The sequence below is a fragment of the Rhopalosiphum maidis genome, chromosome 2, assembly GCF_003676215.2.
Source record: "Rhopalosiphum maidis isolate BTI-1 chromosome 2, ASM367621v3, whole genome shotgun sequence".
NCBI lineage: Eukaryota > Metazoa > Arthropoda > Insecta > Hemiptera > Aphididae > Rhopalosiphum > Rhopalosiphum maidis.
The window spans coordinates 68,350,441-68,378,115 of NC_040878.1; the positions used below are offsets into that span (position 1 = coordinate 68,350,441).

Consider the following 27,675-nt stretch of genomic DNA (forward strand, 5'->3'; position numbering starts at 1 on the left):
TACTCGTGTTATACTTTTTGTTAAAGATGTCTAAGGCTCTTCATGTAAGCCACTCCTGGTATATAATATATTTATTAAATGTAATATACTGATATTATAAAGGTAAATAGAAAATGCTTTGATAATTTGATTTAGAGTTTATGTAGTTACAGTTAATATTATGTACCTCTTAATCTAGTTTGTCCATTTTCATGAACTCTACGAGACCAAGCAAAACAAACTACAATTATACCAACAATAATGACTATAATTGTTGCAGCAGTCGGCACCACTACATTTAAATCAATCCATTTTGGTATCCATGGCAAGTATGTATAAATTGATGTGACATCTTGTGCAGGGGGAGCAATAGTACCTTAAAAAAAATAAAACAACTAACCTTTGATATCCATTCCTCTTTTCTTTAAGTAACATAGGAAGATTATGGCCACAATAATAACTAATAATGCTGATGTGACTGGTATAACCAGATTCAAATTTGCCAATATAATACGTATAGCAGTATCAGTAGCTGAACCAAAACCGTTGGGATGAACCTCACGGGCTGGGGCAATAGTACCTGGAACAAGGAAATAGGAATGCATTTATATATAATATTTTCAAATCAGAAAAATTGTTCCAAGTACTACTTAAGCACCACCTAGTGAGCAAACGGTTTTGGAAGAAAGGGATTAAAAAAAAACCACATACCTCCACTTAATGTCAATGATGCAAATTCATATTCAGCAACAGAAAATCCAGCATTATTATGAGCAGTTACTCTTAAATGATACCATGAGGCCGGATCTAGATCAAGTACAACAAAATTTCCTCCAGGTCTAACATTATTTGAAACTTGAGTCCATTCAGATTGCAATCTTAAAAATAACACAAATATATATATAGATTTAATTTAATTTTTAACTATAAAAATTAATTATTTAAAAAAACATTTTTCAATGTTACTTTTTTTTATGTTCCACTACAAAGTATAGCATAGGACAACCACCATCCAACCAAGCATTTAAATGTAATGTTACACTTGTTGCTGATACTTCAATAAATTTACTTGCTTCTGGAATTTTAGGTTTTGAACCGGTGGTTTTTGTATTCAATAAATCTGATTCATCACCTGTGCCAATTCTAAAATATACATTTTGAGTAATTCTATTTGGTCCAGAGTTTTTAGTTATAAATATATTCTTACAAGTTATATGCAGTAACAGCTATTTGATACCGTGAGCCACACCATAAATTTTCTAATGTAAATTTATCAGCTTTTGCAGCTACTTGAGCGGTTTGCCAATCGCCAAATTCAGGTTTATATTTTATTGTATACCCATGAATAGGTTCTTTATCAGCAGCATGAGGTTTTAAATTTAATGTTATTGTATTGGATGTTGTTGCTCCAACTGATACTTCTGGTTTGTGAGGTGGTGCTGTAAAATAAATTTAATATGAATTCACATACTTACATTATGTACTTTATAAAATACCTAAGACAACAATACGATGTGTGATTTTATCTTTTCCAAATGAATTTTCCACAAAGCAGGAATATTCTCCAGCATCAGTTCTAGTGACAGATCTAATTAATAGGGAACCTTCGGGTAACTGACGAATACGATCATTGCTCTCAAGGGGTGCACCTTTGACTTTCCATGAAATTTCTGGGGCAGGTACACCAACAGTTAAACATGGAAGTTTTACATCTTCGCGGTAAGTAGCAACAAATGAATCATCAAAAGATGCGATCATAGCAGGAACTTAAAATAAATACAAATAATGAAATATTATTCTACTGTATTAATAATAAGTAATTGGAAAATACCTCGAGTACTAGGAGCAATAACAATTGATTTGGTAGGCTGTCCTTCACCAATATTAGTCGATGCTGTGACCCAAAATTCATAAGGATCTTGCTTAATAAGACCAGATGCTTCAAAACTCATTTGATTTGGAGCAACTTTATGTGCTAACGGTTCTTTCTACAGTAAAAATAATTAAATTATCTAATTCTACAGTTATATTTCTTAATTTTATTGGTATTATTATTTAAATTTAATTTAATAGCTTTTACCAAAATTGATAAAACATTTCAAATATTATTTATACATACATCTTTATTATCACCACTTGGTTTAATGTAAACAGTGTATTGATTGACATCTCCATTAGGCTCAGCAGGAGGTTTCCAACTAACTAAGACTGATTCTGTGGACATAACCAAGGCTTTGAGAGCAGCTGGGGCTTCTGGGACTGTAATGAATACACAAAGAAATAATAAATATTGTTCTTATACATTGTATTGCATAAGTCTTTACCATCTTGTTCAGTTTGGCAATATATTCTAGGAGCACGAACACCATCTCCACCTGCAGTGAACGCTAATACTTCCATACTGTAATTTGTAAACTTCTTAAGACCATGTAAAATAGTTTCACTTGATACTGTAATTTTTGTGTCTTTTGTACTTTCATCTGAATTTATAAAAAAAAATGTATAAATAAATAAAACGTTAACATTAGTCGAAAATAAATATTACACTTACTAAACCAAGAATCGCTAGGTCCATAAATTACTTTGTAACCTTTAATAACTCCATTAGCTGTACTTAGTGGTGGTGATACCCAAGAAATTCTAATAGTTTGAGAAGTTAAAGTTGTACAAGTTGTATCATGTGGTGGTTGTTCTGGTACCCCTTCAGAAGTGTATTGTTTAATCTCATCAGACATTGGTCCAGCGCCTAATTTGTTAAAAGCTTGTACTACTATTGTATATTGAGTATATGTTCTAGATAACAGTATAATAAAAGCAATATTAGAATTAAGTGTTAAATATAAGTCAAGTAGGTTGTAGGTACACAAAATAAGTAAATGTTGTATATCAAACAATTCAAACATCTGGGCATATTTAATTATGCATTAATATAATTCTATACATTTGTTATTATACTATTTAAAACTTTCACCTACTATAAGAAAATATATACATGCTGGTAACTTACTTGAGATTGAATATTTCCAAATAATGTTCTTTTCCTTCTTCTTTACTGAATTCAACAGTTTCAAACACAAATTTGTTTTCAACCAATGACGATTGTTTATATCCAACATAATATCCTTGAATTTCACCATTCCAATCACTACGTTCTGGAGCTTTCCACATTACCTTTAGAGTATTTTCATCAATAGGATCAACATGAATGTTAGTTGGTTTTCCACCAGGTGCTGCATAACAATAAATTTATTAATAATCATACCAAATAATTTAAAAAATAATTTACCTTCTTCTGATGTAATTATGGTCACTGGATCAGAAGGTTTAGAAACACCTACTCCATTTTCTGCAACTATTCTAAAGTGGTATGTAGTAGCTGGATGAAGACTTACTACACTCATTTCAGTTTTATCTCCTGTAGCTTCAACTTTTTCAATGTCTGTTTCCCAAGTGTCTATTAATTAAATCATATAATAAACATGAAGAATAATTTTTAATTATTAGAAATGTATTAACAATACAATTACTTTTCAACAATTTATATTCAACAATATAACGAGTGATAGGTGAATTTCCATCATATGGGGCTAACCAAGACAATTGAACAGTTCGGCCAGATTTATCCAATACTTTTAATCCAAAAGGAATTTCAGGCACCTCTACAATATGAAATAAAACAAATATTCACATATGTATAACAAATTTATAACACATAATGATAATAAATAAATAATATATAATATTAACCTTGAACAATAAGTTGAACACTTGAATCATCACTTCCAAATGAATTAGTAGCAACACATGTAAAAACAGCAGTATCAATTCGTTCAGATCTCTTAATGCTCAAGTCTGATTTTACTCCATCAGTTAATATTTCTTCACGTATTGTATATCTAAATAAAATAATAAAAAAAAAGTTCTATGTAATTGATTAAAAAAAAATAATTTAATTTAAACATTCAATTCTATAAGATTCATTATATACATTTATTATTATTATTATTATTATTATTGTCTATTGAACACCAATTGGTAATTATACATGTTTTAACAGATAATTGTCAGATATGGTATGAAACTTTGTAAATAGCTATATATAATAGGTTAGAATAGTAGAATACATAGGTTATCGTATAGAAAAATAAAGTGTAAAAATTACATAAGATAGTTAACAGATCATTGTAAAGTAATTGAGTGGACAATGGTCCAAGGATTAATTATTATTTGTTATTTATACCTTTGATTATATGGTGCAGGTAATGATTGTGCCCATATAAGGTTTTCGTACATAAAATTGTAATTCTAAAAAGGTGAGAAGGAACTCTAAAAGTTATATAAGTGTTCAGGAACATCCAGCTAACCATTTAAAATGTAGTATAAAAAAAATCTTAATCTCCTTTATAACGATGTAGGTAAGCTAAAAGTAGTGATATTAGGAATCTGTTTTATATAGGAGTAATCATGGAGCTCATGATTAACATTTTAATTTACTGTTTTCAACATTTAGATTAAAATACAATACCTTTCTTCTTCCTTAGCATCTAGCCGTTTGTTATTCATATTCCATACAATTCCAATAGGTTTCTCTCCTTTTGCCATACATTCCAAAACAGCAGGTTGTCCCTTCTCAGAAGTTTGATTTCTTGCTTTTATCTCAAAATGAGGTGGAGCTTAAATTCAAATTCAAAAATTAGTAAAATAATACATCAATTACAATTATTTTTACCATTCACCTTGTACACTGATAGTGATCACTGCAGACAGTCCAGAACCAATTCCGTTAACAGCTTCACACAAATAGTGACCTTCGTGATTTTTTTGAATGTTATGGATAGATAATGTTCCTTCATCAACTTTAATGTCATCACTGCCTGGTTTCAAATCCTTAATATCCTTATAATCTCCTGGAGAATTACCTGAATTACACAAATATAAAATAATTATTTAGAAACTTATGACATTGAATAGACATTTTATAAGTAATAATTACCAATAGCTTTTTTCCATGTCACTTGGGGCTTGGGGAATCCATCCGCTTTACATTCAATTTTTGCGTCACCTCCTTGCGCAAAGGCTTTGTCCGTAGGTTCAAGTATCCACCTGGGAGGAACTAAATAAAAAAAAACAGAACTATGTAGATTAAAGAACTTGGACTTAAAATAATGGAGTAGCAAGAGTCTATTCAAAACTTATTTGATTTTTATAAACATATATTAGATGTATAAACAAAATATACATCTATATAGTGTATATATTTAAATTTATTAATGAATAATATTTTAACAGTTATTTGAAATGTATAATAATGATAAAAAAAAAAAAATTGAAACTCAGAACTCTTGCTACTTGATGTTAATAGATTTTAAAACAAAGCTTTTCTGGTGATGGAAATTCAAATGTTAAATTTTATTAAAATAAACTACATATATTATTATACAGTATAAAAAGTATTATTATAAGTATAACAGTATAAGTATACTTTGAATTCATCATCACACAGTAAAACTTAATTTCTAGTGCGTAAAAGCGTGCTAGGAAATAAAATGCAGTAGCAAAACTTTAGGTATTAACAAAAAATATTAATCAGCAAAATAAATGAATAAACAAATAAATAAAAAATAAGTAGACAGATTACAAAATATTAACGTTAGTAAAGTAAAATTTACGAGCAAGAAAGAAATTTGATAATATATTTTAATACAGTAAAAATATTTTGAACATTTATGAATGTCAACGAATCTCAAAGGTTCAATAGAAAAACACTAAATAAGCAATATATCATTGAAAATTAAAGAAATATAAAAACGAGAAGTTTACATAATTTTATAGATAAAATTTGAATAAACTGTAATCTGATCTCCACATTATGGCATAATTTATAACAAAAAGATGTAGTTGTGGGTAATAATATAGGTACACTTAAAAAAATGTCTACATAATCAAAAACTGTTGTCGAAAAAAAAATGATAAAAACTGTTAGTATATAAGTGGGTATATAACGTTAATATGATTGTCTTATATCTAATAATGCAGTATGTATGCATTATACAACATACGTATATTTACTAACGAAACCGTATAATAATAACATATTAACATTACATTATAAGTATTAATTGCATGCATTTATTACTACGATCAATTCAAGCGACTACACTAAAAGCAACAGAAAGGACCAGTATAGAATGGATAATATGATGGATGGATTAATTTTAGGAAAAGTATTCTTTTGAATTATTAATGCGCGATCATTATAACATAATATGGGCGCGATAATTCCTGTAACTTTCGATAGGCAGTAGATGATCATCATATTATTGATTTAAAAATATTTTCGTGTTTAATTGATCGATACCACACGAAACCCCGTAGACATCATTATTATATTATGATTATTTATGTCTTTCGTTTTTCATCACGCGGATGTAGGTTAGGAGAAGACCGGCTCACGGCACACAGAAAACGAAACATAGTCGGAAATATTGTACATTGAACAATCGCCATTTATACCGCCGAAAGCCAAAAAAAAGAAGAAAACCGCGAAATAAAGACGAAACGAATTACTTGCGAGAAGTACCCAATTACAATATCGTGTTATTGGCAGGCGTATATTATTGTTTTACCCATGACTTTCAGAGAAGCCGTACGCGAAGCGGAACCAGCTTCGTTTTGTGCGACGCAGGTATAGTTGCCGGCGTCTTCCGGTGACGCCTTGGTCAACGAAAGCAACGAAGTCAGTTCGTCCAACCGCTGCACTTTGAGATGGTTCCCGTTAGCCACGTCCGTCAACAGACGGTCGTCGACGGTCCACGAGAAGTGCATCGGTGTATCTCCGGACGCCGCGGAACACAAGATTTTCGTCGATCCCCCTTCATTTAATGTACTATCGGTAATCGAGAACGGTTCGACTTCCGGCTTGACTGTAACACATACACGCACCCGCGCACGAAAAAACCATAGTCAGAAGACATCATTTAAAAAATAAAAATGATATAGTAACAATATAACTATTGTACGATACCAGATTGCAAACAAAAATAAATAAATAGAAGAGACAAAAATATTATTTGAAGACGTCAAAGGCATTGTCACTTCTCGCAATGAAATGAAACCGAAAAACATTTTCACCGACCGAGAATTAAATAAAACATATTAATGTACAAATCTTCTATCCTAATAGTTGTAAAGGCACTTAGGTAGAAGAAACTACAATAAACCAATACAACAAACTAGTACCTATACATATAGAGTTATGTTTAGATAAAATCATTTTAATAACTGTACTTTTTTATTTTTATTTTCTTACTGTGACCTTAATAAGAGATATCATTTAAATTTCGTCAATAAAGAATATGTTTAAAATAATGAATTAATAATTAGAAAATAGCATATTAAAACATTAAATGTGAATACAAATATATATATTTATATGTGTTATTTTATAACTTCGAAAAATACCACGAAAATGTTAAGATGGTTTTGTTGATATTGAAGTGAGAAAAAATTATAATATTTAAAAAATATCTTATTGTAGGTAGGTAGTTTGTTTAATAAATATATATATTTTTTACTCATACATTTTTTATTGCAAAATAAAACGGGTACATACGAAATAAGTGAAGCCTTCACTATGGGCTGTAATACTTATTAGCCAACCCACCGTGTCATAGTAAAGATTGGGCGAAGGGGTACAGAACTTAAAAAGTACGACCGTGGCGATGGCGGTTTTCAAAACGCTGGAAAACAATGGAAAGTGATAAGTCATACCGAAAACAATGTCTACAATAAAGCACAACAGGCACATGTTTAAATAAAACGGAGTTCTGCCATCGAGGACAAACGTTTGTACGAAGATAAAGGTGGTATGTATTATATGATAGGCAACCGGTTTAATCACAGCAAGGGTTGGTATAGTGTTGCCGCTGTGCAGTTTTACCATGGACGTTTAACGCAGCGGTGCGGTCAGCGCGACCGGCTCGGTTGGTGGCGACGCACGTATAGTTGCCAGCGTGACGGGATGACGAGGCGGCGTCGATGTAAAGCATAGACACCTTGCTTCCCATTTTGTTAACGGACACACCGCCCCGGAGCGGCGAGGCGGACGGCCCGGCGCGGCCGCTGAACGTCCAGAACAAGTCTAACGGCGTATCACCCTCCGAAACAAAGCACGTTACCTGCGTCGACTGTCCGTCGTACACAGGATCGCCGAAGCTGAACGGCTCTATTCGGGGGGCAACTGAAACACAAGTGGTTGACCATCTACAGTAAAGTATAGCTGGTACACTTGCACAGGTTTCCGTGGTTTCTAATCGCCGTAACGCAATAATTAATTACTATACAGAGTTAAAATAATCATGGCTGACGAATTTTGAAAAATAATGGGTTACAGTCCAAAATAACAATCGTATTTTCCAGAAAAAAATCGATGCCCACACACGCGTTGCGGAGGGATGAAATAAAACGACGTTTTCGACTGTATATGTGTATACACCGCGAGCGCGGATCCTGCGTCGTGAATACAGAGTGATATGCGCGCGCGCGGAAAAGGCTAAAGCTGGACGCAATAACATAATATTGTATTATATAATAGGGACGGGCAACCAAAAACTTACCAAAGGCTTGGTTTCAAAAACGTCCAAGCCTGAAGGCTGTGAATGTATTTACATGACAATTTTTTATTTTTACTCTGTTGCTTATTTTTTTTATAAAAATTTAATACTTTTATTAAACATAAAAAATAATTGTTTTAAATAAAAATAAATACCATCTATAGGCCTATTCCATAGCTTAGTTTTTCTATGTTACGGTTTGATAAAATTAAGAAAAAAAATTGTTTGATTGATTATTTTCAATTTATAGATACAATTTATAATAACTAATTAAATAATATATATTTGTAAACATTTTTTTATAGAAATTAACCAAAGAAAGTATTATTCAAATAATTTTTTTTTTTATGTACACATTTTAGTAAACTCAATGTGGATCATAAGTTGCCCATCCTTGTTATATGATACACATAAAGGGAGATATAACAGATCTTATACGCATTCCAATAACAAAAAGCGTTCATTCAAGCCATGGATTGTTAGATGTATTAGGTATAAGACCATAGTAGTCATTTTACCGTGGACGTTCAACGCGGATGTGTGTTTAGAACTCCCTGCTCGATTCTCGACGACACACGCGTAATTCCCGGCGAAATATGAAGACGTGGACTCAATGAATAGCATAGACAATTTACTACCCATTTTGTTCACCGATATGCCACTAGGTAACGGTCTCAATTCAGACTCGTCAGATTTGCGAAACCACCAAGATATATTCAAAGGGGCATCACCCTCGGACACCAAGCATGTGATTTGAGCTGACTGGCCGGAATATATAGGCTCATCAAACGCAAATGGGACGATACGAGGAGGTACTAAAAACAACAATGAAAAAATAACATTCTAATGGTAAAAAGGAGACGAAAAACGATTATAGTTTCTTGGTTAGTCTCGAGGAAATTACTTGATATCCTAAACTTGGTGGAAACAAATATAATATACATATATTGATATAAAGCTTGGATTTATGAGTACCATACAAATTCTTAAACGTGCATTTAATAAAATAAACATAGGTAACTATAATTTTCTGAAAATACCATTTTTCTGAGGTAATAAAGATAGCATTTTGCAAGAAGGGTAAAAAACAATAAAATAATCGTTAAACAAAATAATTGCTGATTTTATGAAACAGAGGAATACTAGGAAAAACAGGATAGGACTCTTCAATCAATTCAATTCAAAGCGGAAAATGTTTAAATATTCCATTGAAAAAAAAATGTTCAATATACATAAACCCGAACTTTAAAATAATTATGGTATTATAGTATTATATTTTCGTAGGGCGAAATATCGACGGAATGCAACAACGCAACACAAAAAAATACAGTAAAAGTTCGACCGCATCCTCATCGAGTCACGGGTAAGTGATAAGAGCCAAGGTCATATACGGGTATTAAAATATATAACTTTAATATAATATATTATATATTCGTCACATGTATTTTAAAAAACATGGTTGAAACTTGCAACTAATATGTACGCGTCACATGCTGAAAAACGTAGCGACTCGCGTAAAATGCAAACCAATCGTAAGTATAAGGTACCGTGTACGTTTAAGCCAGCTGTATAGGACGTCCGGCCTGCGCGATTCGTGACATGGCACGTGTAATTTCCCCGGTGAACGGAGTCAGTATTGTCGATCGACAACAGACTGGTTTTCATACCAATGTTCACCACAGATACGCCCAGACCAAACACGTCCCGGAGCCCGTCAAATGTCCACGACAACTCCAGCGGGGAGTCTCCCTCCGAAACCGAACAGGCCACCTGGGTAGACTGTCCTGCAAATACTGGCGTATCCCCAAACGTAAACGGTTTTATTTTCGGGAAAACTGCAGGCAGTCAGATCAAAAAACATAAACATAAAATTTACCGGCGTCTGATAGGAACAGAAAGAAAAAGAAATGTACCACTGCAAGTCCAACGGTATACTACAAACAACATAATGCATAATATGGGTATGTGTGTTCTATATACGTAATAGTGTTATAACGTAGGTACTGCATGTGCTGTGTCGATTCACTTGCAACTCAATATTCTTAGACCCAATGTAATCTGAGATGAATTTGTGTAAACCTACGTCCAACCGCTAATTTTGCAGAACTACGTAGATTCTAATAATCGTCTTATACATATACGAACCCTTAAATTTAAGTTTAGTATACAAAATTTCACATGACTTTAAGCATGACTTGAATTTAAAATTCAACGTGGTGTCTACCGAAAAACATGTATAAACAAAACATATATTATTGTCATTTACATATTATTTATTATAGTTTGTGTAATAGACGACTGCTGTTTAGAAAACAACATTTTTGATTACTGATTTTCGTGAAATATTTTACTTTCTTCTTTTAAATTATAATTTATTTTATAATAACGAGAGCAAATAAATGTAATAGTAATGTTTTATTTCAAATCATACGGAATCGTTCATATATGTATATCAATTATTAACAGTTATTAAAATCTTCCAAAATGTAAGTAATCGTTCTTTTCTGGTCAACCCACTAATTGGTTGGGTAAAGGTAGTTAAGGTTATGAATGTTATGATAATAAATACAAAGTATTCTGGGATACAAGAATTGTTTTGTAGATACTTGTATATGTACGGCATGACGATGATTTGTCGCAAAAAGTGAAATAGGTCTACAGAATTAACAGTTTTAATGACGAAGACTGCACTCTATAGGTCTAAGCAGATTTTGTGTGTTATTAAAATAACAAAACTAATTTTTACTATATTTTTGAATTTACAGTCGAACAAGTTTACCATTTTTCAATAATATATGAATTTTAAATGTCGATCAAATTTTTTTTTTATTTATCAATAATCAATATCAAAATTTAAAGTTTATAGAATAGTGGAATAAAATAGCGGGGATGCCCGATTAAAGGTACCGATATACTCCACTATTCGGCTCACAAAAATGTATTAAGAGTGGTGGTATTGCAGGCTTTATTTTTGTCATTCATAAATGTCTCGTACTACGACCATTATTTAAAGCTTATTGCAGTTGTACATAATAAAATGTATATAAGTGTATCCCTATATAATAAAGATTTGTAAAACCAATCCAAATAAAATGATGAAAATGAGTTTATCTGCAATATTAAAATGGCAAAAAAATGCTCTTTAGATTAATTTAACTTAAACATTTTAAAAATCGATATTTTAATAAATGCATAATTTAAGGATGTAAATGGGTTTAATATCGATTGCCAGATACATAATTAAGGAAGTGGGTAAAATTAGCTCCTAGATCATACAATTTTGAACATGTCTATGTCCACTTATCTATAAATTTAGATATTGCAGCAAACAAAACTAAACTATTTCGTATATTTTTTTATTTAAATATGTTAACAATTTAAGAAAATGTAATTTTGCTTCCGATTAAATGATATTAAAAATAATGGAAAACTACTAACAAGAAAATTAGATTTTTTAATTACAATCATTATAACCCTAGTTAAAAAGATTGTTCCACGCATGATATTAACTATTATTTACAACAATTTCAGTCATACGGTGCGCATGCTAGTGTACCTATGCATAATATACATTTACGACGACCCTGCAGCCCGGGTTTTTATCGGGTAGTTACCGTTCACGTACAACGACGCGGTGTGCCCTGTTTCGCCGGCCGTATTTCTGGCAAGACACGAATAGTTGCCGACGTTCTTCTCAGTTAACGATTCCACGGTTAACGAACTGACTCGACGTCCGATTTTCGACACAAAAACGTTCGCCAAGTCACTGGTCGATTTACCGTTGAACGTCCACGCGAACTCGATGGGAATGTCCCCGGAAGACACGGTGCACTGGATCGAAATTGTTTCACCGGCCTCGGGGATATCGTCACCAAACGTAAAAGGAGTCATCTTTGGTGGGACTTCGAAATTAAATTATTCATATATACAAATCACAAGACATTTATTCTATATTATGTGTTAAATGTGAACAATATTAAACAATTAAGTAAGTAGATGGTTTTCAATAAAAGATAGTTTTTCGAAATTAACGTTTCCTAATCGTCAATTAATTTTGGAAATAAAATCTGAAACTACTGATACACATCATAGTTATACATTTGGCATTTGTATTATAGCCTATAGGTTTATCGACCAAAATAAATGGAGCGATAAAAAGGAATAATTTAAATTAAATGGTTATGGGCAAAACTATAAACAATACGTGCTAATTATAAGTTATGAATATAAGTTAGACGACAAATAAACTATCAGACGTTAAATATTAAGGGCAACACCATTACAGAGCAACGCTATAAATCACAAGCAAAACTTTTGTTAAAATTAAAATGTATACCATCGACGTTTATGAACGTTGAATAGTTATAAGATCCGATTTGATTAGAAGCTATACAGGTATATTTTCCCGTGTGTGCAGCAGACACGGTACTGATGGTAAGTACGCTAGAACTTGAACCGAGCTTGGTTGTTGTCACGCTTAATTCTGATGAGAGTTCGTCGTCGTTGAATAACCAGTTGAGCTCTAGAGGTTTATCTCCCTTCGAAACATGACAGTTTAACTGTATACTATCGCCAGACCTTACTTTCTCGTCAACAGAAAACGGGACGATATGCGGTAGGACTGCACCATAAAATACAAATTTATAAATGTTAAAAAAAACAACTGTGAAAAATAAAACTACTGAATCAAATAATAAAATTGGTCAAATGTAAAATTTTCACCAATAAGAGTATATTATACGTTATGAATTTTATGAAAATAAAATCCAAAAACAGAGTGTTCCAACGGCCGCAACGTCTTCGTTTTCGCATAATCGATAGATACAGAATATCGAAATAAAAATATATTATATGAATTAGAAGAGTACTTTTTAAGTAGAATCTGTTATTACAAGTGTTTTAGTGTCGACAATTTTAAACATATAAAACGATAAAACGTTAATATAACAAGGATAAGAGCGCGTGTATTTGTTTAACGTGATAAATTATAGGAAAAAACTCACCACCTGTTGTAAGCGTTGTGCTGAGAACAATAAAATATTATTGTTTATAATGTATAATGGGACATGCGATGAATACAAAAATTATTCGTTATTATACCGTTGACCATTAGTTGAGATGTAAACGAGTCGAACCCAACCGAGTTTTTAGCAACACAAGTGTAATTTCCCCGATTTGAGCCACTGACTGAAGGGATCGATAAAAAATTTGTTGTGTCACCAAACATTTGTGTGGTGACACCCATGTGAGAAGACAGTTCTTCGCCATAAAAACTCCAAGTTATAGACATGGGTTTATCACCTTTGGCCACCGAACAAGACAGTTGGACAGACTCACCGGCATTGACGGGTCCATCTCCAAAGGAAAACGGCAATATTTTGGGTAATACTAAAAATAATTACCAACAACGTCTAAACACTCATTCATGTATAAATATACAATATAAGTTGGGTGATAGGGGAAATACTAAAAACTAAAAAAATTTAATATTTTACAATTTATATTTATATCACTTAATGATAGTACCTATGCCAATATTGATATATAAACTAAAATACCCAATAGAATAATCAAAATGGTTAAAATGATTATAATAAGTACCTCTAATTATTGTTATTTAGGAGGAATATTAAACTGCAGTGCTTTTGTTAGTGTCTCCGTGATAAACTAGATAATTATTTTTTTAACGCGTTGACCATGCTGCTAATACGATCGTTTTTTCGTTTTTTTTTTTTGCTAAGTACCGTAGACCACGAGTTGTGAAGTATATGTGTCGAGTCCGGCATTGTTCTTAGCGATGCAAGTATAGTTTCCTTGATTTGAAGGGCCGGCCGAAGGAATAGACAAAAAATTAGTTGTATCTCCCAACATTTGTGTGGTAACACCCATATCGGACGATAACGCTTCACCATAAAAATTCCAAGTTATTGACATTGGACGATCGCCCTTTGATACCGAACACACGACTTGAATTGATTCACCAGAATTTACCGGCCCATCTCCAAATGAAAATGGTACGATCTTTGGTAATACTGAAATAGGTAGTTCTTAGTAATATGTAAATTGAAATGTTTGACATGTGCTTCTACCCGAATAAATTTTATTTTAAACAGTTTTAAAGGATTTTTCAATAATGATTCCACAGTATTACAATAGGAAATATATAAATAAGTAGGTAAATAAATAAGAAATCGTTAATACAAATTAAAAAACCAAATGGTGATCTAAAAAGTAAAAACATAGGTATGCATATAATATAATTGCAAAACTAAAAGTTACTCTAAGTTGGAGAGTAAAATCACTACCATTTACTAAGAGCTGAGAAGTAAAAGAATCATTTCCAGCTGAATTTTTTGCTAAACAAGTGTAATTCCCGCGGTTAGAAGGGACCACTGATGGTATAATCAAAACATTCATTGAATCTCCAACAGGCATAGTACTAACACCCATGTTTGATGATAGTTCTTCACCGTAAAAATTCCAAGTAATACGTAAAGGTTTATCTCCCTCCATAACAGTACATCCGACTTGCACAGGGTTTCCTGCATTGCTAGGTGTATCACCAAACGAGAATGGTAATATTTTAGGACGTACTGTAAGAATCAATACACAATATTGACAAATGGCTGATTTATATCATTTCTATAAAATTGTAAATTTTTATCATTTTTAAAATAAAATATTATTTTGAGGAAACTATGTACTTATATTTTATGTGTAATACAATGATATATTTTATTATGACAGAATGGTTATATTCCTAAAATAGATTTATACGTTTAATTTAAAACGCTATTAGGACAGGTTTAGGATAAAAAGTGCTGCACTAAATACACATAAAAAAAATAGTTAAAATCCAAGTAGTAATATTGGATACCGTTAACTAAAAGTTGAGCTGTAAATGAATCAAGCCCAGCTGAATTTTGTGCAACACAAGTGTAGTTTCCCCTGTTTGAGGGAGCAACTGATGAAATAAACAAAGCGTTCATTGATTCTCCAACTTGCATAGTACTAACGCCCATGTCTGATGACAGGTCTTCACCATAGAAATTCCAACTAATACGTAACGGTTTATCACCTTCTGAGACTGTACATGCAACTTGAACAGTATTTCCAGCATTGCTAGGAGTATCGCCAAAAGAAAATGGTAATATTTTTGGACGCACTATATAGGAAGTAAAAATATGTGTGCATTTTTTTTTAAACAATACAAATCTAGTAAAATTACAGTATTATTAAATTTTGTGTTTTATTTAGTACATAAGTATACTATTTAAACGATAAAAGGATTAATAGGATTCAGAGTTATAGCACTACAAACGATAGTTGCGTGTGTAATCAAGAGTATAGGTACAACATATACCATTAACCAAAAGTTGAGCCGTATATGAATCATATCCAGTAGGATTGTTTGCAACACAAGTATAATTTCCTCGATTCGAAGGAGCAACAGATGGAATAAACAAAACATTCATTGAATCTCCAACAGCCATGGTGCTAACGCCCATGTTCGACGATAATTCCTCACCATAAAAATTCCAAGTTATACGCAACGGTTGGTCACCTTTTGCAACCGTACATCCAACTTGAACTTTATCACCTGCATTACTGGGATTATCTCCAAACGAAAATGGCAAGATTTGTGGCGGAACTGCAAACGCACGTGTTAGCTTATTCTTATTATAATTTATAGATAAGATATCTATATATTCATGATTATCAATAAAAACAATTTCTATTTATTTCTATCACCAAGCAATAAGTTTATTAATGATTTTTATTATTTAGATGATAACCCTAATACACATTTTTAATATATTGACGAATAAACAAATTAGTTAGAAACTTTTTATCAAGTTACTTCGAGGAAAGACAACTAGACAACTACTGGAAAAGGAATGTTGCGTCATAAAAAATAAGCACACTAATTTTATTTAAAACTGCTACCATTAACCAGCAGTTGAGCTGTAAACGAATCATAACCAGCTGAATTTTTAGCTACACAGGTATAGTTTCCTCGATTTGCTGTCCCGACAGAAGGTATAGATAAGACATTCATTGAATCACTTACAGGCGTTGTAGTGATACCCATATTAGATGATAACTCTTCCCCATAAAAATTCCAACTAATACGTAAAGGTTTATCGCCTTTAACAACAGTGCAGACGACTTGCACCGAATCACCGGCATTGCTTGGTGTTTCACCAAAAGAAAATGGTAAAATTTTCGGACATACTGTAAATAGTACAAGATAATGATTTCTAGATATTATACATTTATAAATTACACCACTCAACAAAGTAAATGTTAAAAAAACTAATTTAGGTACTTTTGAATGATTTCCTACCAACAGTTTTACTAGAAATATGTTTTCAACGTGTTTATATACAAATTGTTAATTGTATTTGAATATAAGTACTTATTTTTAGTTGATTAATTTTAATTTATAGTTCGATAGTTAAAAGATAACACACATTTGACAAATAATTACTTGTTTTTTAAATAACTATGTTAGAATATTAAAAATATTTAAGTTTTAAAAAATAATAAATTATAGCCATATTATATAATACTGCAGTGTCTGGTAGTATAGTACAATAATTTGTAAACAAATTTAAAGTAAATAAGATAATGTACCTACTAACAACTAATTGTTATTTGGAAAAAAACTTGAATATCTATTAAATAAGTATTTGACAAGACTGCTCGTCAACAATATTTTTATCATCGGTAATTGTTAAATACCAAATGATTAATAGTAATTGTAGTGCACTTGTGTGACAAATACATCTTATGTATCGATAATTTTCTTTCTATTATATTATTCAATTATACATTAGATTACCTCTACCACATAAAACGACTCCACAATTATAAATTTTGTTAGGTTTGCATAAATACATGATACATAATAAAATATTCTGCACTGCAGAAGACTAAGAAGTTAAATATATTTTTTTTAGTTTTGTGAAATTGTTATATTAATTTAATATCTATTTTTTTATATAAAGGATGAGAAGGAAAATAGTGTAATCATTTTTCACTGAAAACAAACTACTAAAACTATAATATATGCCACCATTAGGTTTGTAATCGTACGATAAGCAACAGTTTCACGAAAACCTAATAATATTGTAGGTACCATTAACTTCTAAGTATGCAGAATAATAATCCATTCCTACGGCATTTTGAGCTACACATGTATAATTTCCACCATTAGGAAGACCAGCAGAAGGAATGGATAAAATATTCGATCTATCACCCATAGAACTAGTATACACTCCAGTTTGAGATGACGTTAGTTCTGTGGTGTGAAAATACCATGATATTCTTAAAGGCTTATCGCCTTTTGTCACAAGACATGTTATTTGTACTGGTTCACCGGCAAAAACTGCTGACTCAAATTCAAATGGTCTTATTCGAGGCGGAACTGGAAATCATGAAAATCAATTTCAACTTAAAGTTTCATGTTTTTAATAGATAATTCATTTTTATTATAAACTTATATGGGTATATATTTACAAGCATTACTTATCTTGTTTACGATTAATTTTCATTATTTATTTTAATGCTAATAGGATCATGAGGAATATACTCGAACAGAAATTATGGAGAAATAAAGAATGTATATGAATATTGCGATAAGCATAAATGTACATAAATTACTTAATGTTTATAGAAATACAAATAATTGCTTCACAATATTGTACCATTTACTTCCAAATATGCAGAATAAGAATCCATTCCAACGGCATTTTGAGCTACACATGTATAATTTCCACGATTGGCGATACTAGCCGAGGAAATTGATAAACTATTAGCTCGATCACCCAGATTACTGGTTACTATACCAGTCTGAGGAACTGTTAATTCTTTGCTTTGCAAATACCATGATATCCTTAAAGGCTTATCACCTTTCGTCACTAGACAAGTTAACTGAATTGGTTCACCAGCATAGACAGCCGATTCAAACTCAAATGGCCTGATACGTGGAGGCACTAGAATTTTTAATGTTTGTTTTATAATTTTAAATTGTACATTTCACATCCAAATACCTAGTTGATAATAATTAAAATAGTCTCGAAAATAGTCTCTGAATTAGATAATTTTTCGCAAAAATATTCTCTTTTAAGATAATAATACAAAATGAAAAGTATCTTATAAATGATAATATTAATGTATATAGGATAAAAGAATGAAGGAAAATTTTACATATTTATCAGTTATCACAAACTAACTACTAAAATTCAAACACCTTAATTAGTTGCATCGAAATCATTTTTGTAGTTCCAGATAAAAAATTAAAAAAAGCTCTTAACTTGTTACAAATATTTTGGATAAAAAGTCATATCCAAGTTTATACCATTTACTTCCAAATATGCGGAATAAGAATCCATTCCAACAGCATTTTGAGCTACGCAAGTATAATTTCCAGCGTTGGAAAGACCCGTAGAAGCAATGGATAAACTACTCGCTCTATCTCCCATTGTACTAGTTGTAATGCCAGTTTGAGATGTCAATTCTTTACTGTGTAAATACCATGATATCCGTAATGGCTTATCGCCTTTAGTAACAAAACATGTTAGTTGCACCGGTTCACCAGCAAATACTGCTGTTTCAAACTCAAATGGTCTGATACGTGGAAGTACTGAAAATATTTTAGGTACTTAACACTAAATTCGATGTAAATATTGCAGCCTAAAATAATTTTCAGAAATCACAAAATATTGAAGAAAAGTCTGCGAACAATATTTATACATTAGATACTTACTAAAGACGTTGGATGTAATACTATTTAAAATATTTGAGAACAGAAATAACATTGGTCGGTTAAAAATAAGAATTGTGTTGGTAAAATGGCAATAAATGATATTTATCAAATATTTAATTGATTTAATTGATTTTTAAATAATTAAATAGGTTATCTATTTATATATAATCTATAAAATTACTTAATTAAATATTATTAATATATTCAATAATATTATGTAAGCAATTCAGTATGATTTTAAACCCCATAATCAATGAATAGGGTTTCAAAATCCAATCTAAAGGAAGGTATAGAGTTCGCTTTACAGCTGAAACAGTAGGTGAAAATTAAATAAAAGTACATACAAATTGTAATAATTCTCTATGTATAGTAACTCAAACATTTTGTTGGTCAAAAAATCAGCGCTCTAATCGGTTGTTGTCACTATGTGTTGAATTATCAAGGATCACCAAGTGGGTAGTTAAAACATATTAATTAATTATGCTTATCAAAATTTTCAAAGCTTTACCTATCTTATGTCTAATATCAACATATGTTGCTAGTTAAATTATATATTTATACAATGATTATTAACATTATTTATTATTATAAATATTTAAAAAAAATATTGATTGTTTGATATTTGGTATGTAATTAGTAATAACTAATAACAATTCAAAATTACATTTTTATAAAAAGAAGACTTTTATAAATATAATACTCTTTGAAAATTTAAAGAAATCTATTAAAATAATCCTTTGGTGTGTTAGTAAAAATATTATTGGTTTAATTAAATAGGTATTTCATTATAAAAAAATATAAATATCTGTTAAATAAAATTTGAAACAGGATTATTATGTTGAACAAATATAATATTAGGATGGAATAGACTTCGATACCTAACAAGGCTACAATAATCTGGACATGCAGAAGTGCTGGAAGCTTAATAATATAATAATACTATTGTGCGAGTCTGAACTGATGATTTTTACCGTTGACCTTTAATTCTGCTGTGTGTTCGATAACACCAGCTCGATTTGTTGCTATACATGTATAAGAACCTCTATGATATTCAGTAACAGATGGTATTTCTAACATGACAATTTTTTTCCCTATGCGATTAAGCAATATAGGCTCAGGCAATGATCCCACTGTTCCGCCATCAGCACTTTGAAATGTCCAAGAGATATTAATAGGCATATCACCTCGTGCTACATGACATGTTAACTGAGCATTATCGCCAACACTTAACTCGCCATCAACAGAAAAAGGCATTATTGAAGGGGGTACTAAAAATTGAAAGAAAAGCTGTCATGAATAAATCAAAAGTACTTTTGAGTGTTAAGTATTATAATATAATTGTAGTTAAAAATGCATGAAATTGGGAACTAGAAAAACAAAAAGCATAATGTGCTAGTGCTAACGTTGCGTTGTTACAGTTGAATATTCAAAATATGCGCCTCTGTATACCATTAACCATCAAAAATGCAGTTTGATTGACGATTCCTGCTCTATTTGTCGCTATACATGAATAGCTTCCTCGATGATATTCTGTTACTGTAGGTATCTCTAACATAGTTATTTTTTTTCCAATTCTATTTTCAATTATTGGCTGTGGCATAGGTTGTATACGACCATCAGGGCCTTGAAACACCCATGTTATTTCTAATGGTGTGTCACCCTTTATTACATGACAAGTGAGCTGAGCAGTTTCACCAACATTCGATTCACCCTCGAATGAAAATGGTTTCATTAATGGTGGTACTAATAACAAATACATTGTTTTTAATACCGTAGGAAAATAATATAAAGAGGAATTATGTATTTATCATTTTAATCTAAAAAATTAACATTTAGCGCCACATTGCCAACAGTTAAGAGTAAGTAAGTACAGCAGACATGCTACATTATTTTTTTTATTTTTCCACCTTAATTGTTTACCATTAACAGACAAAACAGCAAATTGTGAAACTCGATCTGCACGATTATTTGCGGTACACACATATGTACCACGATGAAACTGTGTGACCACAGGTATCTCAAGTACAGCTATTTTTTTTCCTATCCTATTTATAGTAGTAAGTTCAGGAAGTGGAACTGAACGATTTTTGTCATCCAAAAAGGTCCAAAATAATTCAAGAGGCATATCACCTTTGCTCACATGACAAGTTAACTGTGCATTATCACCAGCATTAGTTTCTCCGTCAAATGAAAATGGTAATATTACAGGAGGAACTAAAAATTATATTGTATATTGTGTTTGTTATACCATCAGAATTATGACAAACATTTTAACTTTATGGATTAAATTCAACAAACCAATAAAACTCACTTACCTGGAGATGCAACAAATAAATTAATAGTAATTAGTATTGAGACTTTAATAATTCAATTATCAATAAATAAAAAATATTATAATTATATAATCTTAACTTAATAATATAGACATATTGATATTTAATAGCCTATAAGAATTCTACTAGTTCCTATTTAAAATACATTAATAACATATACACAGTAATAATAATTATTGTGTAATATATAATATGAATTATATATGTTGATAAGAATTTTATTTCAATCTTGTTGCATATTAACCAGTAAATAAATAATCCAAATCTATAGTATTTATTTGATTTTAAATATTTTGTAGTTTTAACTGAGTATTACTTCTATAATAAATTAACTATGATTCATTAATTATTACTAATGAATGATATACCTATTTTTAATGGAAGCTAAAAACTAACCTCCATATATTTTCATATTCTATAAATTATTTTATAGGTTTAAAAAAATTATTATAATTTTCTGAAATAGTTATACTTTATAATCTATTCTTCATATTTAAATTGTAATTTTGCCATTAAGATTTGTAGTTTTGTTATAGAATTTTGTTTTCATTTGTAATAGGTAATGTTTTTCTTTTAAGTTATACATTTATAATGAATGAAAAAAAGAAAGTCACGACTTTAATTTGGTAACAATAAAATTATAAAAATGAGTTTTTTTATTTTTAGTAATTTGTTTAAATTAATAAATGTAAACAATAAGTATAAAATATCAATTCAAAATTTAATTTAAAATGCATTAACTAGAAAAATTGTTTAACAAAAATAATAATTTTTTTTTTTTAGATATGAAGAATAGTTATGTATAAAATGTGCAATAAAACATTAACATACCCATCACTTGTACTTCTAAATTTCCTTTAGCAGTATGCCCTTGAGCATTTCGAGCAACACATGTATAAGTAGCTTGATCTGAAGACCTTTCAACATTTTCAATGATTAAAGTACCATTAGGAAATACTTTTTGCTTGCGGTTGATAGGAAGTTGTCGATTGTCTAATAATTAAATAGTAATTAGATAACATAATTAAATTAACATAATATGTTGAATATTGATGAATAAAATATGTAAATGTCTACCTCTTTCCCATGTGATTGATTCTAATGGGTATCCAGCAACTGGACACGTAACAAAGAGATTTTCTCCTGACACTATATTTTTCTTATCCATGGGTCTAATAAAAGGAAGACCGTAAACATTGAGATGTGCAGTGTGTTCAGCAGTACCAACTTTAGATACGGCTACACATCTATAGTGACCACCATCATTAGTGTGGACTGAAGAGATATTAAGATATGAAACTACTTCTCCTGTCATTGTAATAAGTTGTCCAATACGAAGTCTAAACATATTAATTAAATAAAATACAAATTATTCGAATTTTCATTATACAGACCTTTCTGTGCTACTAAGGCGTTTGGAATCTAATTCCCAGTTAATTTCAGGAGTTGGATTTCCTGATGCAATACATTTTAAATGCAAAGAGACTCCTGGTTGCATGGTGTTATCATTGAAATATTCTTTAATATGAGGTGGTTCAACTGTTTAAACATAAATTAAATTATATTAATATGAAAAAAATATATATATTGAAAGATTACATACATCTTCCTCCTAATTTAAGTTCAGCACTTCCTTGAGCACTCTCCTGCTCATTCCTCACAAAACATTGATACATTCCCTTATCTTCCTTGCGTACGGAATCAATTCTTAATACTCTTCCATCGTGAGAACTCAAGCGTTTACCATCCTTCAACCAAGAAATGGTTTTTACTGGATTTCCTTCATAATTGCAAGTCAAAGTAGCAGGTCTTCCAAAATCCACTGTTTGAATGGTAGGTTCAACAATTGCATTTAATGGAGCTGCAATATTCAAATTATATAGTATAATATGGTAATTAATGAAAATAATATATTTTCTAAAATTTAATTAGAAAAAAATAAATATAATATACAATTTAAAATTTACCTGTAACTGTCAATACGGTTTCCACACTTTCACCACCAACAGAGTTATTTACAACACACAAATATTTGCCAGAATCATCTACTTTAGCTTCACGTATTATCAATGTTCCAGAAACTTGTTTAATTCTATCATCTAATGTCACTGCTTGTTTTTTGTTGGATCCTTCAATAAACTTGTACCACCTGTCCACAAATTAGTTGTTATTGAATAACTGTCTTTTTTTTCATAATATATTTTAGAAATGTGACTTTTAAAAAAAATTGAATAATAACTGATTAATATTTTATAAAATTATGTTTTATGCTTTAATTTTTGAAATATTTAAAATATTAATAACATAATATTTTAAAGTCACATTTCTTTTTTATTTAAATAAAAAGAGGTAGTTTATAAAGTATTTAATTGAAAGGGATTTTATAAATATATTAATAATAATTATGTTCTTAGTTATTTATAATTAGGATGATTTAAAAACTATACTAAAAAGTTTTTAAAATAAATATTCATTTTTTGATACCTATGTTTCAATTTAGCAAAAAAATAAAAGAAACAAATACCATTTATTAATTTAGTTCAGAAAATATACAACTAAGTATAAAAATGTAATATCTTATTTAAGTTAAAATTTAGAATTGTGTGATCATTAGAGATAAAAAATATAAAATAATAAACACGATATAAATATTAATTTTAAATGTATATAAAAGTTAACCAATAATTATTATCTAATTTTATTTCAAATAAATGTAAAAATAATTTTTTATATTATTAAAATGTAATAACAGCTAATAATCACACAAAGCATTAAATTAAACAAATATAATAAACATACATTTTAGAAAAACTCATACATTTTTTGATATAGCTACATGCTGTAAAGTTTCTGTTAATACTTTTTATCTATATTTTAAATTAATTTTGAAAATGTAATTGTTAAATGAAAGTATCGAATATCAACAACCATACAACTTAGACTTAAAGAATCAAGTAGACTTTTAAGTTGGATAGAGGTGTAGAATTAGATCCAACATTGACATATTTGAAGTAAATTATTTGACTATGAATTTTTATATGTAACTCTAATAGGATAACATTTAATTTATCACAAAGAAATTTGAACAAAAATTTGAGATAAAGCATGTTAGAATATAACTTACTCATATTTGGGAATGGGAAAACCTTGACCAGGACATAACAGTACAGCTTGTCCATTAGCAATAAAATGATTGCCCTCAAAACGTTCTTTAGAAACTTTACCGGCAATATTTGAACGTGGTTCTGTAATTTTGTGTTTTGGTATTTTTTTTTTTTTGTTCTTGAATATTTTAATTATAAAATAACAAGACAGAGAACCCCGTTTAAATATTTATGAACACATTAAAACATGCAAATTTTCGAAGAATTTTTATAAAATGTGTATTGCTCTCAATAGTCCAAACTTTCAACCATTATATAGGTACCATTTGAAAATTATACATAACATACCAATACATGGGAATGGGATAACCAATCACATTGCAAACGATAAGAACATTTTTTTTAAAAGCAGATGTTATTAATTTTCCTCCATCATATTTTTCACCAGGAGCTTTTGGAGATAAATTTCCTGTAGGCTCTGTAAATTGATTTAAACTAAGTGATTGTTATAGAGTAGATATGTCAGAAAGAAATATATTAAAGATTATGAGAACCCAAATGTCAGGTAAATGTTATTTTAATTTTTTTTTTAGTTTTATAAATAACATAATTTAATTTTAAATTAATATATAAATACATTTTTTTTTAAATTATTATTGTAGGGTCCTAATTAGGTACATAATATATTAATTGCAGATAACATAATGTAAAATGTGGGATTTAAATGTAATAACACAGTGAATGGAATTTCACTTAAACTGATTGGTTATAACACACAAAAATATTATACTCAATTTACATACCGAAAATAAGGGACAGGGAATCCCTGAGCTGAACAAACCATTGATACATGAGATTCAATCATAAATGGTTTTCCAATTAAAATGGCAAGTTCTTCTTTTTTAATTTTTGGTGAAATACTTGTTTGGGGATCTAATAACATGTATGGATATGATAATATAAAGAAACTATCTAATTGAATAAATAATAATTGTCATCAATAAAGTTCCTGTCTTAATGAAGCCCGAAATATAATTAATATATTATTATTATTAATTGACTTTTTAAGTTATGTTAAGTTAGTATATAGTTAGTGGTATATTTTAGTGCCATAAATCTACCTGAAAACAGGTACTGGATAACCTTGAGTCTCACATAATAACACAATATTTTGTCCAAAAACCCCGTCAACATGGTCAAACTTTGATTTTGTTGGTACTTTAGGAATCACTGTTCCTATTGGATCTGTTCAACAAAACCATTTAATTGGTTTAATGTTTTTATTTTATTTTTCATATACTAAAACTGATGGTACTCATTTAAATAATTAAGTTTCTACCTAAAAATATTGTAATTATAAGGAAAAATAATGTTGAAAAATGTATATTATATGAGTAAAATCAAAAATTATTAGTCAAAAAAATGTTAGAGATCATAAGCTTGAATAATGGTATATTTTTTAAGTACTTTATTTCTTGAGATTTATTTACATGTAATTATTATACCTTTTCATATTAAGACCCAAAACTATTTTACAAAGTTAGTCATATATACATTACAATAATCAACAAGTAATATTAAAAATTATTAAATTATCATTAAATATTTTTGATGTTAACAGTTCTATAACATTAGGTATTAAACTAGTTTCACTCAGAATAAGTTTATTTTTTTTTTCAAACTTTTAATTTATTAATGCTTTCAAATTCATAATAATTTTTATAATTGTACATCAAAGTAAGCGATACCTGACGAGATGAATGCTAAAAACTTAATCTCTAGACTCGTATTGTGTAAAGATTTTTTAATTCTTCTTATTACTAATTCATTAATTTATTTATTTTTATAAACTATTATCATCTAATTAATTATTATTGTTATTTTTTTCATGAGCAGTAAAAATTAAAACAAAATAAAAAAGTAAAAATCAATCAATATAAGTATATATGTAGGTATATTATTACTGTATAATATACAATAGATAATAAAAAAAATCGATAATTTTGTCATTATATTCTAGTTTTTAATATTAAAAATTTTAAAATATCTGTGCCATACTCCTAATAAAATAACTAAAAGGTATACCTACATAATATTGGAAACATGAAACTGTAAAATAATAAATATTCTATGAGTATATTGTATATAATTTTTTAGAAAAAGATGTAAACAATAAAATACAATTACACTGAATCTCAATTAATCAATTGATCGTGGACTGTCTATCAATGTGTTAATTAAAAATTTCAACTTTATTCAATATATATATTTCTTTTCCTTTTTTTTATATTGAATATTTTCAATTAAATTTTAATGCGGGTAGTGTTATTATATAAACAAATAATTTATTCAGAATAATGAAAACAGATTTGAGTAATATTTACCGAAAATTAGGAACTGGGAAACCTTGAGCTTGACATTGTAGACCAATATTAACATTTAGTGATCGAATGTATGCTGAAATTTTTGTATCAGTTGAAAAACTAGGAGATTTCATTCCAATTGGTTCTAAATTATGTTTGTAACAGATAAAACAATAAAAATTTGTTATAATTTTGAACTTTACAACAAAATACTTTAAATACAACAATTACATAAACTTCATTCATACTATTCATAATATTGGTCTAAGCCTAGTTAGAATTTTGATTATTATAATATTTTTTTGAAAGAATACTTTAATCTTATTAGTTTATATTGGAAAAGTTTCGGTCAAGAATTAAGGTTGTATAACTAATAAATATCTAATTTATACATTTTAGTGCAAAAAAAGTAATAACTTTATTTTATATACAACTTCGAATAGGTATATATATATATAAATGTTAATTTTTAGAAATAGATAAATATTTACATTATTTTCTTGAAGAATTAAT

General features: G+C 29.5%; 1 protein-coding gene across 50 annotated transcripts in view; it reads right to left on the minus strand.

Moving 5' to 3' along the window:
* Positions 1 to 27,675, minus strand: part of LOC113554944 (Down syndrome cell adhesion molecule-like protein Dscam2) — a 62,478-nt gene that overhangs the window by 5,792 nt on the left and 29,011 nt on the right. For 5 of the 50 annotated variants that reach the window (XM_026959097.1, XM_026959096.1, XM_026959075.1 and 2 more), the window contains exons 7-28: positions 23,663 to 23,844; positions 23,299 to 23,556; positions 23,090 to 23,234; positions 22,773 to 23,035; positions 22,527 to 22,688; positions 12,206 to 12,493; positions 4,973 to 5,092; positions 4,716 to 4,898; positions 4,505 to 4,652; positions 3,727 to 3,875; positions 3,507 to 3,638; positions 3,266 to 3,433; positions 2,987 to 3,209; positions 2,531 to 2,772; positions 2,304 to 2,459; positions 2,099 to 2,238; positions 1,811 to 1,967; positions 1,476 to 1,745; positions 1,187 to 1,418; positions 946 to 1,122; positions 691 to 857; positions 167 to 355 (exon numbers count right to left, since the gene is read on the minus strand). In XM_026959097.1, the coding sequence (XP_026814898.1) occupies positions 167 to 355; positions 691 to 857; positions 946 to 1,122; positions 1,187 to 1,418; positions 1,476 to 1,745; positions 1,811 to 1,967; positions 2,099 to 2,238; positions 2,304 to 2,459; positions 2,531 to 2,772; positions 2,987 to 3,209; positions 3,266 to 3,433; positions 3,507 to 3,638; positions 3,727 to 3,875; positions 4,505 to 4,652; positions 4,716 to 4,898; positions 4,973 to 5,092; positions 12,206 to 12,493; positions 22,527 to 22,688; positions 22,773 to 23,035; positions 23,090 to 23,234; positions 23,299 to 23,556; positions 23,663 to 23,844 (4,151 nt within the window). Of the gene's footprint in view, positions 1 to 166; positions 356 to 379; positions 560 to 690; positions 858 to 945; positions 1,123 to 1,186; positions 1,419 to 1,475; positions 1,746 to 1,810; positions 1,968 to 2,098; positions 2,239 to 2,303; positions 2,460 to 2,530; positions 2,773 to 2,986; positions 3,210 to 3,265; positions 3,434 to 3,506; positions 3,639 to 3,726; positions 3,876 to 4,504; positions 4,653 to 4,715; positions 4,899 to 4,972; positions 5,093 to 12,205; positions 12,494 to 12,927; positions 13,213 to 13,691; positions 13,980 to 14,335; positions 14,624 to 15,468; positions 15,757 to 15,954; positions 16,243 to 17,733; positions 18,022 to 18,301; positions 18,590 to 18,954; positions 19,240 to 20,333; positions 20,631 to 20,811; positions 21,106 to 21,282; positions 21,577 to 22,526; positions 22,689 to 22,772; positions 23,036 to 23,089; positions 23,235 to 23,298; positions 23,557 to 23,662; positions 23,845 to 25,602; positions 25,733 to 25,920; positions 26,045 to 27,183; positions 27,308 to 27,675 lie in introns of all 50 variants that reach the window. The other 45 variants (XM_026959089.1, XM_026959086.1, XM_026959084.1 and 42 more) reach the window with 32 other exon arrangements.